Genomic DNA, 18148 nt, shown 5'->3' with positions numbered 1-18148 from the left:
GCTCACCAAAACCCACCTAGACCACATTTCCCAATCCGCTGTGTGGGATGAAGGTTGTACCAACTTCTGACCCAAAATTTGGTTTGGATGTTGAAAACTGACTAATGCCACACATGCACCAAGAGGGGATGAACAGTCTCATCACTCACATAATGAGGCTTTCAGGGAGAGCAGGGCAGGCTCCCACGCATGTCCAAAAATGGCTTGACAGAGCAAGGAGGGGTGACTGTCTCTGGCTTTTGGTGTTGCTAGGGGTTGGGTCCAAGGTGAGGGTTCCCAATGTAGGCCAGGTTTTGAACTTCCTTGGTGTCAAGGGAGGGAGCATAAAACTTTCTTACTGGTTTGCTCACATGGGAGACAGAAGGAAGAGGGGGAGCTATGGGGCTTGAAAGATGTCAGTAGTCAAACATCAAAAACAGAGTAAAGCTTTTTAGTACGCTATAGCTAGAATTCTCTTATTCAGCTTCAAAACCGAACACATTATCTTTCCCCTAAACAACTTCCCTTTCTCAAAGAATAGCCCTACCACCTACCACACACAAAGCCAGAAACATACCCTTTTCACCAAGTCCCATAATTTCCATTTTCTCATAGCATTTCTCAAAAACCTCCTCCTTGCCACGCTTTTCTTTCTTGGATGAGAAAACCACTGGAGAGGTCAAGGGCTCAGTCCCTGAAGTCCTTCTACCCAGGTTTGAATTCTAGATCCACCCCTACCCCCTTGCTAGTTTGTAATCTTGGACATATATTGAATCTTTCTGTACTTCAGTTTCTTCGTTTGTAAAACGGAAATAGTTATAATGCTTACCTCCTCAGAGTTGTCATCAAGATAGAATGAGTTAAAACTTACAAAATGCTTAAACTAATGCTTGTTACACATAGTAAGTGCTATATAATTGTTTGCAATTTGTCTCTCACCTGCGTTTCTGCAGTCGTTTCTAACCATCTCCCAACCATTTTTGTTTTCTCCAATTCAGTCTCTACTCAAAAGCCAAAATGGACTTTCTAAAGTCAAATCTGACCATGTTTCTCATCTTATTTTAAAGCTCCAATCAAATTTGGACATTCCAACCCTCCCTTACATTGAATCTGACCTCTCCGCTTTCTCTTCCGGAAAGGGCACAACAGAACTGGATTATTGGACAAAGACACAGCCAATCCCAGCCAAAGGAGCAGCCAAGAAATGTCCAAAGACAACTGCTAATAACAGTAACACACATGAGTTAAGAAGTAAAAATGAAATAGCATTCCTGAATCTGATGATATTTCTGGTAGAAATAATCAAAATAAAATAAATTTGACAGTGTTTAAAGTAGCCCATGCAAAAATGTGTGACAGATGAATGTACTGAAGAACTGCTTCTGATTGATGACAATGGAAACTGCACAATTTGATATGGAGGAGAGAATAGAATTAGTAAAACTTTCAAATAAGAGTTCCAGTAGCTAAAACATCCCATCATAAAATGTGTTCATGACTAGACATTGATAAAGAATGTAGTGTTGCAAAATTTGACTTGGGGGATTTGAACTTGGTAAATTGGTGGTTTCATAGAAAACTCACAATGGCAGAAGCTATAACTTTCCAAAACTAATAAATTTAATCTTTGTCATAAAATTTACACAGAAAATAATCGATATCAGGGAAAATAATTTTAGAAAAAATGAAAATGGAAAAATTTGGAAATAGTTTATTAATTCTATATTAAAAATTATCCAAGGAATTAAACTGGCCCAATGGCATTCACTCTAGAAATATCTTTCTCAGTGAAAAGCTATCAAGCCTGCTAAGGTTCTCATTTTAAAATCTGTATTCTTAGATACAGAGTAAAAAATTGACCTGGGGGTTCAAAATTGTAGTGTCAAAGACGCCCTGTACTCCAACTAGACAACAACCTTTACAGAGGTCTAGGACCCTCTAACAAGCCAAGAATGGCCTCTAAAATAAAATTTAAAAAAGAAAAGAAAAGAAAAAACAAGAGCTGGGCAGCAATTTCTTTCCCTCTTGTCCCAAGGCCAACTCCTAAAGCACTTTCATCCAATATTCTCAGATACAGCCATATTTTAAGCATACTCTTAAAGCAGAAGAAAAGTCAACTCCTTCTGTGACTGTAATAGTAACAACCCCTCATATCGGTGTTGCATTTTCTATACTGTAAATTGATTTCATGTAAATAAGCTTATTTAGTGTTCACATCATCCTCACAGAATTATGCATTAGTGCTCCCATATTGTAGCTGAGTAAACTGGGACTCAGGAAGGTTGAGAAATTTGACCAACATCACCCAACTGACAAGAACTAGAGTCAGAATTCCAGTTTAGGTCCTTCTCATGCCAAGAGCAGAGCTCATTCGATGAGCTAAGGGTTCACTAATCACCTTATTAACATCACAGCCCCAGTTGGAAATCCAGGCTCAGGAAGGCAGCATATTATGAACCCAGAGTTTCCAATTGTTCCCAATCGTTCCCAAATAGGCATGGACCCTGGAGTCAACTCTATGCCCCTGGGATCACCCATCATTCAGCACCACCACTCCCATTCCCAGGCTTCTGGCCTCTTCCAGATACAGGAGGAGGGGAGCATGTAGTGTCCTGACTGAGCCCGGGCCAGATGACATTACCCACCCAGCGCAATCCTGCCTTCTCCCCTGCTTCCCTTGGGGCCAGGCTGACCAACCCTCAGAAATGTTGGATTTGAAAAAGAAGGAACTTGTAGAGGTGATTAGTTTAAAGTCATTCTTGCTATCCATATACTCTGCTCTCATCCCCTCCCTCCCGTTTCACAGCCGTAGCTTGGAGAACTTCCAAGGGTTAGTGGGAAGAGTAGGAGACACTGAGCCATTTCTGCCAGAAACACTGGACAAGAGCTGAGCCAATGAAGGACTTCAGACCACCTCTCAGACACCTGGGGCCCTGCAGGCAGGTTTCCTGTGTGTTACTCCCCAACAGCTGCTCCCCTGGCCATGAGCCAGACTCTCTCATGCCAATAAACAACATGCAAAGGTCTGGCCTTTTTGTTTGTTTGGGTTTTTGTTTTTGGTTAATGTTTCCTAAATTGTTATATGCACAAAAAGTGATGGAGTTTAACGATAGTCACTCTGCGACTCCGGAGAGCCAGTCGTCTTTGTTCCTTTAGGCCTAGGAGTCATGTTTTAGTGATTCAGAGAAGAGAAGAGAAGAGTTCAGAAGAAGAAACCACTCCACCTTAGTCTGCAGTGGTCTGTGCAGTGGTAAAGGACAATCTGCTGACGTCCTTCGCATGCCCTTGCCTGTTTTACTGCTACTGAACCCTACAGGATATTGCCAGGACACAGCCTGCATGGGGCTGCCATGTTGCCTGAACATTCCTCCCTGGGATACTGATTCCTATTTACTATGAGGTTATCTCTGCCTTCTGCTGGTTCTAATCATCAAAATTTCAATTTAATTCAACATATATTTACTGTGGGCCTAGTCAGGACAAAGCCAGCTCTGGAGCTATATAAATAAATACCTATCCTCAAAAGGCTTATAATTGATGGTATCCCGAATTCAGCCCTTTCTATTTTTTTCTGCATTTGAATTATGTGGTTTGTCATTTGTGTTTTGCTCAATGTGGGGCAAGTCCTATTTGTTTACAGTACTTCTGATAGTTGGTTCCATATTTGGAACCGTTCCATCCCACGGTACACACTCATCCCTCAGTCTTCCATCAACCCCAGAAAGCTCTGCCTCATGCCTCTCTCTGCTGAGTCTCCACTGCTGCTTTCCACAGAAAAGTGCTTTGCAAACAGTGCCCCTCTTGGTGCTTCTGACTGAACGTTCCCACTGAGACAGATTTGAAAAGGGCTGTTTGTGTTTAGCCCAGCAGTTCCACACACATTTGACCACAGAACGGTCCTTTCACCTAACACCTCTCCAGAACCCTCATTGGGAAGCAACTGCTTCAACCAACACCATCTGAAGAGCAAGGGGTGGGGTGGAGGGGCTGTTTTCACCCAAGTCCTGGTTTCTGCCCTCTTGGAGCCTTCATGTCTTTGAAGACAGTCTTCTAGACTTCTCTCCCCAGTCCTATGAAATCGACTCTGGATGCCCTGCTATGGGCAGGCTCAGATTTCTCAATGTCCCTCCTAAAGCATGTGGTTGCCTTCACCCCTTATATATTTTGCTGCTGACTTTTTTGAGCCCAATCTTAAGACCTTTCATGTATGCCTATTGTATTTCCTCTAGTGAGTCTGAGCTTATGATATTTTTTTAAAAATTTCTTCCTGTCCTAATTGAATTCTTTTCAGTTTTGTGTTAGCCCAGAATCGATCAATTGCCTTCATCTGAAAGTCACTGATAATAAGCAGTGAAGAGGACAGGGTCAAGTGCAAAGCCCCATGCTCATTCAGGACGGCCCTCCACCTCCCGTGAACCGGCACTCTTGGGTTACCACTAGTTAGCTCCCTAGAAAGTATCATTATCCTACTGGGTCTGAACGTCCGTACCTGGCATGGGCTGGGCTTCCTCAAATTGTGAGGCTGAAACCTATGCTGGGGTTTCCCAGTTACGCAGACCTGGGGGGCATGTATCTAAATGAAAAATGTGATCTGGCCTCATTTTCTTATCTTCTAGGTGAAAACCTAGAAGTGGTTATGCTAGAGCTGCCATTGGGTCCTTATGACTAATTTTTCCTCTGTACCTGTAACACTGTTAGGTATGCACTACATCTTGGGGCACAGGTGTCTTGAATGCAAGCATAAATATTACTGAAGAACACAGAACTGCCGATTTTAAAGACTGGTCCACTAGGGTGCAGGGTTCCTCACCATCCTTTGGGGATCTGGCTCATCTGCTGGGCATCTCCATTTCACTGAGAGGGCTCTCTCTACCTTGTATAGCCCAGAAAGCGACCTCGACATCACGCTTATTTTCAACTTAGCTCTGGGAAAATAAGAACAGCATCGCAAGATCTGTCCTAGGAAGCCACTTACAAAATTTCCCCCAAAGCCTCTAGTGCTGCCCTGCTGTTTTCATTGCAGCAATCAAAACAGACTGTCCCAGGCATGGGGGCCTGATTGATGGGTTTCATTATAATTTGATGTGGGGACTAGTATTTAGCGGGGCTCTCATTTTCCCTACCTCCTCTGCTCTAGAAGATCAGAAATATAAAACCACCAGAAAGGTGATCTTGTTTTTCTGATGTGTCAAGCATTTTTGAAAAGGACAAGGTTTACTGCTGAGACTCCTGTTTGATGTTTGAACGGAAACACTGTGGTGGCATTTAAGTCTCTCTGCTGGCTGTCAGGCAGTCAAACTCCAGGACATAACACCACCTTTTCAGACTGCTGCTTCTTTAAGCCAAAAGGTATATGTCTGCCCCTTGAGGTACTCTGGGGTCCAGTGAGGAGACTGCCCCACCTAGAGGAGGCCATGCGTTAGAGGAATTGCCCTGAGAATGGCAAGGGAGGGGGACATCCACAGAGTGTAAATACTCTCACCATGGCCAATTTCGAGCAATCAATGGGACATCACTGAATGCAAAGATGGGAAGAGATTCACAGCAGCATACCGTCACATAGCATTTCTGCCACAGATACAATAGACATAACCTCAAGTAAAATGTAGTAAAATAATTGGGAAGTGGTTTGACTAGGTATTACCTTTGTTTTTAAAATTATTTATTTAATTGTAAGTTTATATAACTTTAGTTGTAATAATGGCTCTGTTTAACAACTATTTAGTAAAATCCCTAAAAAACTAAACTAAACTTGTACAGGCTCTCATAAGCCTGTACAAGTCAGCTTTAGCATACCACTGGCTGGGAAGAAATGTGGGTATCACGTGGTAGCTAAGAGGTCAAGTTCATAACACCCTTGGCGTATCCAAAACTATCTGGGCAGAATTTAACAGGGGCAGAAATGACCACAGAGTGGGTGGGTGGGAGCAAAGCCTGGAAAATCCTATTTTGTTGTGGCTGTTTTGACCCTGTGTCTATTTCTGTTTCTGGATCATGGGCAGCAACTGAAACCCAATCCAACGTGTGGGCACTGAGGTCTCCCTCTGCAAATGCAGCTGTGTGAAATGCTTCCATCACGTGCTGCTCCCCACAAGGAAAGCCTGCTCCCTGCTAAACTGGACAGACTAAAACTTGGCCAGGCATGGTGGCTCATGCCTGTAATCCCAGCACTTTTGGAGGCTGAGGCGGGTGGATCACCTGAGGTCAGGAGTTTGAGACCAGCCTGGCAAACACAGTGAAACCCCATCTCTACTAAAAATACAAAAATTAGCTGGGGATGGTGGCGGGTACCTGTAATCCCAGCTACTCAGGAGGCTGAGGCAGGAAAATCACTTGAACCCAGGAGGCGAAGGTTGCAGTGAGCTGAGATCGTGCCCCTGCACTCCAGCCTGGGCAACAGAGTGAGACTTGGTCTATTAAAAAAAAAAAAAAAAAAAAAGCTGAAACTTGCCCCCACCTTTCCCTAGAATGTGTGCTTGTGTCCTGAAGACTTACTCCCTTGGTCAGCTCCTCTTCTCCTCTGCCTGGGATGAGCCAAGTCACAGGATATGTCCCAGGATGCCCCCTCAAACGCCCACAGTGAGTAGTGCCTTCTGCCTGAGCCTCAGGAACAGAGGCAGCCCCAAGATGTCCAGCTTGGACCAGCAGCTCCGAGGCCTGGAGAAGACTCTGCCTAAAGAGTCATTTGCCAGAGCACACTTGAAAACAGAACAGCCCAAGTCCAGGAAGAGAAAGGGTTATGGAAATGGATCTGTGTAACGACACAGCGTGAGTGCAATTAATTGTTGTCAAAGCATTTTGCTGGCTGCATTCATCTCTTATGTAGGAGAACAAAACTGTCATAATGATGACAACTTTATTCAACATTGGTGCAATTACCAAACCTAAAAATAGGATGCAAAGGGGAAATTTTCTTGAGAGGGCTGAGCTCTGCTACCCATGTTGCATGCCTGGGACAGTCCGCCCAAATATGGAGAGGGGAAAGGAGGGAGCTGAGATTCATTGATTGTCATCAGGTGTTACTAGGAGAAGTATTTTACCCGTTTTTATCTACATAATCCTCCCTTCCCCTCTTTGAAGGGAAGGGCAGTCGGGTGGAGCACTGAGGACCAAGATTTGTTGAACACGAATTGTGAGACAGGCTCAACAAGCATTCTGTACATAGTTTACTTAAATTATCACAAGAATACTGAAAGGGAGGTATTATTAGCCTCATTTTACAAATAAAAAAGTTGAGTCTCTAAAGGTTAAGAAGTTTGCACAAGATCCTGTAGCCAAAGTCCTTCCAATTATAAAGTTATTCACATAGAGTTGCTTGCTGTGAAACATGTGAGCTCAGCAGAGCCACACTGCTGTCCCATGTTCATCCCCTTTTCTCTTCTATCTCACACCCCATTGTCCTTCCTGGACTCTATCACCCTTTCAGGAGTGAGAAAATGGTCAAAGCCTTGGAATCAAAAGGACCTGGGTGGAAGTCTAGGCTCCATGACTTATTAGCCATTGTGACCTTGGCTCAATTGCTAGACCTCTATAAGCTTTAGTATTTTCAACTATCCCTTGAAGACAACAATCATTCCCATTCCCTAATATTGATGGGGGATTAAATGAGACTACATATGGTAAGTGCTTTGCAGAGCATCCAGCACATAGCAAGTACTCTATGGCAGTGGTTATCATTATTGGCAGAGAACATGGCACTGAAAAGAGGGGTCAGGTCCCAGCCCGACCTCCATTTAGGATACTATAGACAGGATCGGGCCTCAGGAGGGTGGCAGCATCCAGCAATCTTCACTCCTGTTCCACGTGGCCAGTTGGCTCCTTGGTCCTCCCAAAGGGAGGGACCTTGCCCTGGAATGGGCACAGGGCAGAGTAAGGATGGTGATACAGTTTGGATGTTTGTCCCCTCCAAACCTCATATTGAAATGTGACTACCAGTGTTGGAGGTGGGTCCTGGTAGGAGGTGACTGGATCATGGGGGCAGATCCCTCATGAATGGCTTAATGCCATCCCCTTGGGGATGAGTGCATTCTCGCTCAGTTCACATGAGATCTGGTTGCTTAGGCGTCTGAAACCTCTCCCTTCTCTCTCTTGCTCTTCACCATTTGACATGCGTGCTCTCCCTTTGTCCTCCACCATGATTAGAAGCTTCCTGAGGCCCTCACCAGAGGCAGGAGCCATGCTCGTACAGCCTGCAGAACTGTGAGCCAAGTAAATCTCTTTTCTTCAAAAATTACCCAGGCTTGGGTATTCCTTTATAGCAACACAACAATGGACTGACCCAGAAGGCAGGGAAGACTCGCCCTCTACAGTGAGGTGTGCTGACCACATGCAGGGTACTGTTCTAAGTTATCTGCAGGTATGAACTCATCTAATCTTTATAGAAAGCCAGTGTGGCAGGTGCCATTATTCCTCCACCTTAGCAAAGTGAAAAGTGAGCTTTGACTCTTCCAAGTTCCCCTCTGATCATTTAGGCATAGCCACACCAGGCCTACAGCTCTACCTCTCTAAGGCAATGGGAACCAGTTCACCAACACCACCTGCAGGAGATGACTCTACTCCCTAGGAAGCTCTCTCCTTGACACATGCTTGGAAAGGTGAGCTCTTTATCTCTCAAGGAAAATATTCACTTTGCGTGTTGGAAAACAGAGGAGTTTTTCCTGCTTTTCCTCTCTTCTTCCCTTTGGTCACTTCTGTGGGATACACAATAAGAGACTGGGCAACAAGAACAAAATTATGTGAGAAGAGGCAGACTTGGGTTTAAATCCCAGCTACAGCTAGACATACCTGTTGCTAGCTGTGGATCTCTGCAAGTGACTCCTCCCCTCAGTTTCCTCATCTATAAAACAGAGATCATATCTGCCTCACGGTATCGTTATGAGGATCAGGGAAAAGCATATGAAGCGTCCAGATCACTGCCAGATGCCTTGGTTTATAACTATCGTTATTTGGCCACTTCTTCGTAGCATCAAGCCCTTGTTCTGCACTACGTCACCTAGGGAGGACTCACCTTCCCTGAGGCTCCCCAGTTCCCTCATGGATGAAGTGGGGATGAGAACATCTAACCTGCTGGGCACGATCACTCTGAGGGGTAGGGGAGGTCACCGTGTGAGCACTTAACACAGTGCCTGGCGCACAGCCCGTGCGCCATCACTGTGCCCTTTACTCTTAGCTTTATCATCATGATTAACTTCTCCCAAGAACTGGAAATTCACTGAAACTCACAACAGATCATGAGAATTATTTCCCAATCACAACTTGTGGGAGGGAAATATCTGGATGTTTCTTTTTCATAAACATAAGAGCTGTCAGGCCAGTGGCAGTGACTCAGCCTTTAATCCCAGCACTTTGGGAGGTGAAGGTGAGCAGATTGCTTGAGCCCAAGAGTTTGAGACCAGCCTGGGCAACATGGCAAAACTCCATCTGTGCAAAAAATACAAAAATTAGCCAGGCGTGGTCGTACCTATGGTCTACTCGGGAGGCTGAAGTGGGAGCATCACCTGAGCCCGGGAAGGTCAAGGCTGCAGTGAGCCGTGACTGTACCACTTACACTCCAGCCTGGGCGACAGAGTGAGACCCTGTCTCAAAAAAAAAAAAAAAAAAAAAGACATCTCTACTTCCATTTTAATGGTCTTTGTGTACTTGTGTCTCCTATTATGAGCCACTTCAGATCTTTTTGAAAGGAGGCAGAGTATAGAAACAAAACAGCTCCATGGTGAGAAGTAACACGGATCATTCACCTTCCACATCCGGTTGCATTTGCAGGACGGCTGTACAGTTAGATTAGCGTCTGCAGTCTGCCATCCAACACTTGCCTCTCTGGATGAGGGTCACTAGTCGTCTCAGGAATGAAGCCAAAGCCAGGCCCAAGCAGCCCCAAAGGTAACTCTATCCCTAACAACAGTTACCTGGTCGGTAATCTGCAGGTATTGGCCAAGAGGAAGCCTTCTCCCAAAATCACCACCTCAAATTCTCCAGTTTTACACCATAAACCTCGGAGTAAAAGTCTGCATTTTGTTTTCCATAGAATTTTTAGCAGCACGATGCCTTTTTGAAAATTTGCCTTTTCCTCCTATCAGTTTTCCAACCATATGTAGACAAATCCAGCCTGTAATGGTTGAAATGAGAGAGCCAGTTAAGTGAGACACTCAAGTTGTCGCTGCATTTTAATAAACATAGCACACAATGTGTTGCTACACAAACACCATTCATAAACCTGAGTCACAGGTTTCAGATGGGAGCTGGGGATGTGTATAAATAGCCTGTGTATGTTAAACAGTAGAAAAGAAGTTTGGGGAATAAGGTCAAAATCATTGTGCCCAATTTAAACATCATAAAAATCTCAGCCTTGTCATTATTTACAACCTCCAGCACAACTCCCACCCAAAAGAGATTGCCAAATGGAAAATTCTAAATAAGATGATGTCCTCGTGTCGACCTAAACAGTACAAATGATGCAGCATCATAAAACGAAGTTATAATTATGTTGTCTCACTTCCTGGCTGCCGGATGCCCATGGTACAGAGCAGCCACTCCACAGGATTTTCTGAGCTCTGAGCTGTCTGGGGTTTTTGTAAGAACATAGCTTTGACTAGCATTGACCAATTGATTTGCATTAAATGATTCTGATGGTCTGAGGTGGCAAAAGAAGAATACAACCTGTGTGGTGGAGAACTAACACCTTGAACATGTAGCAAACGTTTCAAAAATCCATTTTTCCTATATTCACCCCTCCTCAGCTGAAAACAGCCCCGCGAGCTCAAGGCTGGTTACAGCTGAAGGCAAATCCCACACACCCTCCAGCCCCTCCCATTTGAGAAAAAGGGTGTGGCCATGGCTTGGAAGAAAGGCAACAAGAGTCTTGGGCAGCCAAGGCATTCTCGAGGCTTTCAACAGGTCCCTGCAGACTTGGCCTTGACTCTGGGTCATTCTGATCCTTAGCAAGCACCTTGCAGCCTTCCAGCCTCCGCTCCCATGGCCCAGGAACTCAGTGTGAACTTGCAAGGTGCTGTTCAATGAAGTGGATTCAGGAAGCAGCAATTCTCTCTCAGGAGAGGTCTAGTGTTTTGTCACCTACTCCCCCACACCACTGATGCTCAGAAGGGCTCTAGGACCCTGTATGTGGAATTCGAATGCCAAAGATTGACACACAGGGCAACAACAGACACGCAGGGTTAACTTGGCTCCCAGCTGGCTGCGTGATCCCAGCTCCCGTTCAGTCAGACTGCCTGCTGGGTCTATTTCTCACATATCCCCATTCTGGTCCCTCCTCCAGTCACCAGCAGAAATGCACCTCTCCGTCTGAGGTCTCTCCCATCTCAGTCTCTGATGACGTGCACGGTCTTTGCGTTAAGAGCTCACTAAAGTGTAGATCATGCTGAATGCAAAAAGAAAAGGAAAAGAAGGCGTTAGTGGAAGCCCACAGAGGACTCAGGCTGCCCCTCAGGAGAGGGACCTTCCAGAGGCCAGACTCCTTGGCTTCTCCCTCATTCCTGTCACTATAGCATCTCGCCGACTCCACTACTGTGCCCCTTCTACTTCCCACAACGCTGGAATAAACATTTTTGGGGAGAGCATATTGTATCCCTTGGATAAAAGATGTGATTGCTCTAAGTGCCTATTATTATTCTCATCAGGATGATTATTATGGTTGTTTTCCTTTTCATGCAATTGCAGGGCAGGTCTGGGGGTGCAGTGGATTCTTTATGCCAGCAACTGCCATGTGCTTGCATGATGGCTGTGTCCAGGGGCTCCCAGCTGATGCTGGATAATACGCCAGTGCTGGGAAAAAGATCATCCTCGTTATTGCAAAGTCCTGCATGGGAACATAAGCCCTCTGGGCACCAGAACTCAGTCAACTCTTGATTGGGTAACTCCCTGGCCCTCCTATTTTTAATGGACTCCAGGAATTAAACATGCATTAAAAGCGTGTGACCTAAAGTATTGCCCCAATACTACTAAGAGTGGGGGTAAAGGGGACATGTATCCCTGTGCTCTTAATAAGGACTTCAGGTTAAGTTTGCAAGGCTGAGGAATGATCTGCATCAAAATATACCTCTTTATTTGGCAGAAAAAGAAACCAACTGCCTTTCACATTATAGTGAGAAGAAAGATTCATCTAAGAAGTAAAAGAAATGAAAAGAAGTCAAAAGGTTTTACTTCTAACCCTATGCAGCTGTGGAGGCCCAATGGGCTCTTCTGAGTAGCTGAAGTTCCATCTTCAGGAACCTCACACATCTCATGTGCACAGAGAACCACTGGTCAGATCTGGAGCAAGAGGGACTTACTCCACCTGGGGAAGCTGAGGGCCAGATGAGGAGTGACAGCAGGGGGAGAAGCCACATCCTAACTCCGAAGCCAATGCTTTTTGCATGACAGTACTAAGCCTCACGTGGATATCTTTATTTACTCACTTTCATTCATTCTTTCATTTAAAACCAACATGGTCTCTGGTGTCAAGGAACAAGTAAACCATAAATAACATAGAGGGAGAGAAATAAACCTGAGGAGGGACAGGCATGATCCAGAATAACCATGCAGGGGGGTGGTCCTACTACTTCAGGTGACCTAAAGTATTGCCCAATACTTTAGGATACTGTTCATACTGGGCTCACCAGCTAGTATTAGTATCTGCGTTAGCTAGTCCCCTTCTAACACAACCCTCAAATTATCACCTGGTCCACAAGGCAAACTGTGAAGTGGGGTGATGGGTGCCATGTGATTCAAACAGGATAGAAGAGCGAGCACAGGCTCTGAAGCCAGATGTCGCGAATTATTAGCGGGGACCTGAGACGCATTTCTTAACCTCACCAAGGTCCTCAGGAGCTCCTCAGGAAGCTGAAACCATAAACCACCCACCCCGTCTTCCCCGCTGTTGTGTGGGTCTCTAGCCCTGAGCTCAGTTCAGACATGGCTCTGCACACACACGGGTCCCCTTCTCTCCCTCCCACGGTGGCCTGTGCTGGCGCTCCTGTGCTCTCCACCAGCTCTGGATCTGAGGGGCCGGCAGCTCCTAAGGTGGGAGAAACAGAGTCTTTTATGGAGCCCCACAGAGCCCGAAGGGGCCAGATTCAACAAAGAATGCAGGAGACCGTGGGGGCCACCCAGGGTCCCAGTGAGGCTGCAGGAACTGTTTCCAATTTTGTTTTAGAAACAAAGTGATTAACACATGTATCATGAAGGCAGGGCCAAACTGAAGTAATGAACTAGAGGACAAACAGTCAAACAGACTGTCTGGAACACACTCAGTTATAGAATGATCACACCCATCCAACCCAGAGGAGCTGCCAAGCCCTCCCCACCCCGCCCCCTCCCACCCCCCACAGCGGAGCACACACAGCAGCTTCCCTCCCTGTGAATTCATATGCCTTCTTCCTGGCGACGCCTCGGCTCCAGCATCTGCTGCAACAAAACTGAAATGAGGGAAATATCTTGCCTCCGTCTTCATCCACACTGAGGTGGATCCCAGGCTAAAGGGGCAGGAGCTAATTAAAACACTGGTCTCATTCTGTTGGCTTACAGGAGAGAGAGCGCTGTCTCTAGGGACAGGCCACTCAGCCCATGACTCTGCAGAAGGGGAAGCCTGTGACTCCACAAAGAAAGCAGCGTTGAGCACGCTGCAGGGAAGAAACCTAACCTCCGAGGTATCCAGTCCCTAAGCCCACAACGGCTTTGTCCACGCTCTGTATGTTTCCCAAGACACGAACCCATCTGACAAGCCTTTGGTTGTCAGATAGTTCAGACTTGGAGTCAGAAAGACTTAGGTGAACCCACTGGGCACCGTGGAAATCTCCGGAGGCTTCAAAGACGGTCAGGCTCCCCGCAAGCTGGAGTAGTAAACATTCCAGAGCACCCCACAGAGTCTGCAGACGCAGGGGATGTAAAGGGAAGGCAGAACCAAGTAGAATGCTCCAGAGCCACCAAGGTGTGCATCAGGATTGTCCAGAGAGCTTGTTTAAAATGCGGAGCCCAGCCCTGGAAAGTCTGAATAGGTAGCTATAAGCCCAGGAATCTGTATTTTTAAAAAGCACACCTTCCTCCCTTCCTTACCCCTCACTTTGATAAAGACTTTTCTAGAGGTTTTCTAAGATAGCCAGCAGTTAAGAGCTACTGGGCATAGTGGCTTACGCCTGTAATCCCAGCACTTTGGGAGGCCGAGGCGGGTGGAACACATGAGCCCAGGAGTTCAAGACCAGCCTGGGCAACATGGCAAAACCCTGTCTCTACAGAAAAATACGAAAATTAGCCGAGCATGGTGGTACATGCCTATAATTCCAGCTACTCAGGAGACTAAGGCAGGAGGATCCCTTGAGCCTGGAGTTTGAGGCTGCAGCAAGCTATGATCCTGCCATTGTATTCCAGCCTGGGAGACAGAGTGATACCCTCAAAAAAAAAAAAAAAGGAAAATGAGAAAGGAGTTCAGCCTTTGAAATCGGACTCAAGATGTATTACTTATAGCTGTGACACTATTAGCTGTGAATTCAGGAACATAAACTTCTCAGATTCAGTTCATTTTTCGTATGTGAGTGAGGATAGTATTTATCTCATAAGTTGAGCAATACGTACAAAGCTCTGAGCACAAAGCCTGGCTCATTTCTAAATGTCAGAACTTTGGGAGGCTGAGGCAGGAGGGTCACTTGGGCTGAAGAGTTCAAGACCTGCCTGGGTAACACAGTGAAACCCCATCTCTACAAAAAATTAAAAAAAAAAAAAAATTAGCTGGGCATGGTGACACATACCTGTAGTCCCAGCTACTCAGAAGGTTAAGGTGGGAGAATCGCTTGAGCCCAGGAGTTCAAGGCTGCAGTGAGCAGTGATGGCACCACTGCACTCCAGCCTGGGTGAAACAGTGAGACCCCATCTTTAAATAAAAATTTAAAAATAAATAAAAAATGCTGGACAAATGCAGCCACATTCTGCCCTGCCACAGCCCAATCCAAACCTAGGTGTGGCGTGGAGTCCAACATCCCAGCCTCTCCTCCTCTTCACCTGGCTGCTGTCAACCATGCCCTTTTGGAGACATCACTGGGAGGTTTGGAGATCACCATGGCCCTGCCACAGGTAACGATGGAATCGCAAGTGACAGGTGAGAGTCCCCAGAGATGAGCCAAAGAGGAGCAGGAAGGAGGAGGAGACATTTGCGGAAAAGGCACTCTGGGCTGTCAAACCACAAGATAGTCTGTTTATAACTATCTGCTTAGTTAGGATGTTCTGAGCGGAGAGGTGCAAAGAGGGGAGATTCCTGAAACAGGATTGCAAAGTAGGCAGGTTTTTCTTAATTGGAATGGTGTTATGTAATATTGGAAAAACGGTAAATGAAGCATTTAGTGACCCAAAATGCCACTTTATGAACCATGACAGCCACTGTGGGACTGGGGCAGGGAGTTTGGAGCGTCTGTTATGGTTCCCAAGAATCCTTGCAAACAGGCCACGGGGCAAGGGACAGTGAGGGTAAGCCTGAGCCCCGGGACCACAGGCAACCTAGTGGGCTGAGCTGCAGAGTTGAGAGAGGCAGGAAGCCCTATAGGGAAGAAGGAGTAACCAACCGCACTTCACCAGTTACCTCCAAAGGGATGTTGAGAGGGTGTTTTCACTGCATGGCCCTAAGGATGTGCCCATCAGCAGGCAAGGCCTCCTGCAGGATCTCCTGCCCCTTTCCTTATCTACACAGAAGCCCTTGCTCCTGAGCCAGAGTCAGACAGCTAGGCCCACACCCGACTGGCCTTGACTCCCACCCTCGCAGGCCATCTCCCAAAGGCTGCCTCCCAGAGGCCAGCCTGAAATTCTCTTCCTTTTGCTGCAGGAGTCAAAACCACCCGGAGGGGCAGCTACTCACCAGTAAAGGTAGTAGAAGAAGGAGAGGAGATAGAAGGCCAGCTTACACCAGGCCTCCTTCTGACAGTAACTCAAAGTGTCGGCATTCATGACCACCGGTGGGTCGTAGGCTAGCTCTGAGCTGTCTGCCGGACAGTGGAAATACCTGCAGGGAGAGAGGACATCACTGTCTCCGAGGTCCTGGTACTTCTGGCAGCACCTGGGCAAGCCCTTCTGATGTAGGGCTTCTGTCGAGCAATCCCTGCCGAGCGATTGCCTGCCTTCTGCCCAAATCACAGCTCAAGCACCGCTGAAGAGTGGCTCAGCCACTATCTTCCAGCAGGTAGTAAATCCCCAAATACTCCGACCCACTGGCATCATGGCAATTTCACCCATATACACAGCTGCTCGAACAGAAGGGGAAATGTGTCACCTGGCATTGCCTGGGAGTCTGAGGAAGAGCCGCCTCTCAGGACAGGTGTAGGCAGAGGTACGGGGCTCTACTGCCACTGCTGGGGCACCACCGTACCTCCATTCTACCCTAAAAACTACTTTACACAGACCGTTATTGAAAATCCTGAGTACCTCAGGACATCCTATTCCCACTTGAGTGTAGAGCAGTTTACAGGTGCTTTCCTTCTTGATAGTGGGACCTAGAACTAAAAAAGAACATCAGCCATCTGTCGGGAGAGAGCGGGCCCCGGACGGCAGCTGGGTGAGCGAAAGAACGTGGGTGGGAAAGAGGAGGAGGGGGAGCAGCTAACATGAACTGTGTCTACTTCAAAATACTACAGTCCCAAGGCTCACCTGGCCACAGCCCCTGAGGAGGGGAGTCCAAAATACCATATTCCCAAGGCTCACCTGGCCACAGCCCCTGAGGAGGGAAGCCATCAGGCTTGGTGAGACCTGGGGCAGGAGTCTGAGCCTCCTGAGTCCCTTGGGAAGTGGTCACTGCCCCCAGGGACCTGGCCACAGCCTCCTGCTCAGCCCAAGAGCAAAGTACAGCTGGAATCTCTCAGCGAGTTCCTTTTTCAGTCATTCTGGTAAAGCCACCCACAGGCCAGGAGTGCAAATAAATGGCTTCCCTGGGCTCTGGGACAGACAGTGGTTCTCAATGGTGAGCATGGGCCTGGGGAGAGGGCTCCAACCGGGAGATTAATCACACTGGCTTTGAAGAACATCCTGCAATATAGCAACTCGCAGATCCAGCATCTCTGCTCCCTCCTCCTTCCCCTTCAGAGAACTGCACTGACATTATCTGTCACTGACACTGTGCTGAAAAGAAATCACAAGCCAGATTCGATGACAACTGCCAGCTCACAGCCCTCCAGGCCACTCACCTCTCCTCTTCCTGGGAGCGATCTCAAAAGCTATTTGCTGTCACTGTAGTTTTATTCCCAGGTGACCTCATTAAGTGGAGACAGAAGGGCAGAGTGGCCATATGGCTCCGTGGAAAGAGCAAAGGCCCTGCCAGTCACTGGTCACCACACTGACTTTCCTTGGGTCACTCATTAACCCAGCTGAGCCTCAACTTTCTCATCTGTGAAATGGGGACGGAATTACCCTCCGTACAGGGCTGTTGTGGACTATTACATGAGGTGATGTATGCAAATAACCTCGGAAGAACAGGTACTGAGTCAACAGCAGACAGTCCTATTTCCTTTACACAAACTAAGAGCCAGAGCAGGAGGGGACCTTCTCTGTATGAGAAATGTCACTGATCTGGACCTGTTGGAAAGGCGGGGGAATGGAAAGGGGGATAAAGGGTGTATAAGGCCTTTGATGTTTAAAGGACTCCTCTCCTCCTCATTCTTTTTTCCTTTCATGTTCTGAGAACTTACTAATTGCCAGGAACTAGACTAGATCCTGTCAGGGATTCAAAAAAAAAGGTAAGACAAAGTGCCTACTGGCAAGGAGATTATAGCCCCTCCTTTCCTCCATAGAGATGAACTTTCCAAGTCTATGGACACTGGCTGCCTCTCCTTTTCCTCCCTTTTGGACAAGTGCTAGCCCCACAAGCAGTGCCCTGATCGATGTTTTGTCAATCACATTTCTGACACGCTGCCTTGACAGCCCCCTACTTGAAGGACCTTGGGACGAACTCCTTTCCTGGGAAGAAGAGCCAGCCCCTGGGGCAGTGTGTCAGGCAGCAGGGACTCGGACTGGGATTTGTACAGAGGTGGGACGTAACCTCAGCCCTGCCACGTCCGAGCTGAGCAACGCTGGACAGCTGACTTAACCTTTGTGAGTCTCTGTGTCCCCATCTGTCAAACACAGAAAATGAAACCCAGCTCACTTGGTTATTGTGAATCCTGGATCTCCTATTTGACTTCTCTCTAATTCAGATGATAGCAGATTG

At 46.9% G+C, this 18148-nt stretch overlaps 1 protein-coding gene across 4 annotated transcripts in view; it reads right to left on the bottom strand.

Annotated features, from left to right (window-relative positions):
* Positions 1 to 10126: 10126 nt before the first annotated feature.
* LOC105478329 (cornichon family AMPA receptor auxiliary protein 3) overlaps positions 10127 to 18148 on the bottom strand; it is a 333823-nt gene continuing 325801 nt past the window's right edge. For all 4 annotated transcript variants that reach the window (XM_024791880.2, XM_011735507.3, XM_011735517.3 and 1 more), the window contains exons 5-6: positions 15812 to 15955; positions 10127 to 11353 (exon numbers count right to left, since the gene is read on the bottom strand). In XM_024791880.2, the coding sequence (XP_024647648.1) occupies positions 11326 to 11353; positions 15812 to 15955 (172 nt within the window). In that variant the 3' untranslated portion in view covers positions 10127 to 11325. The remainder of the gene's footprint in view (positions 11354 to 15811; positions 15956 to 18148) is intronic.

The sequence above is a fragment of the Macaca nemestrina genome, chromosome 1, assembly GCF_043159975.1.
Source record: "Macaca nemestrina isolate mMacNem1 chromosome 1, mMacNem.hap1, whole genome shotgun sequence".
Taxonomy (NCBI): Eukaryota; Metazoa; Chordata; class Mammalia; order Primates; family Cercopithecidae; genus Macaca; species Macaca nemestrina.
Note: the sequence above shows the minus strand (reverse complement) of the source record. Positions and strands in the feature narration are given on the sequence as shown.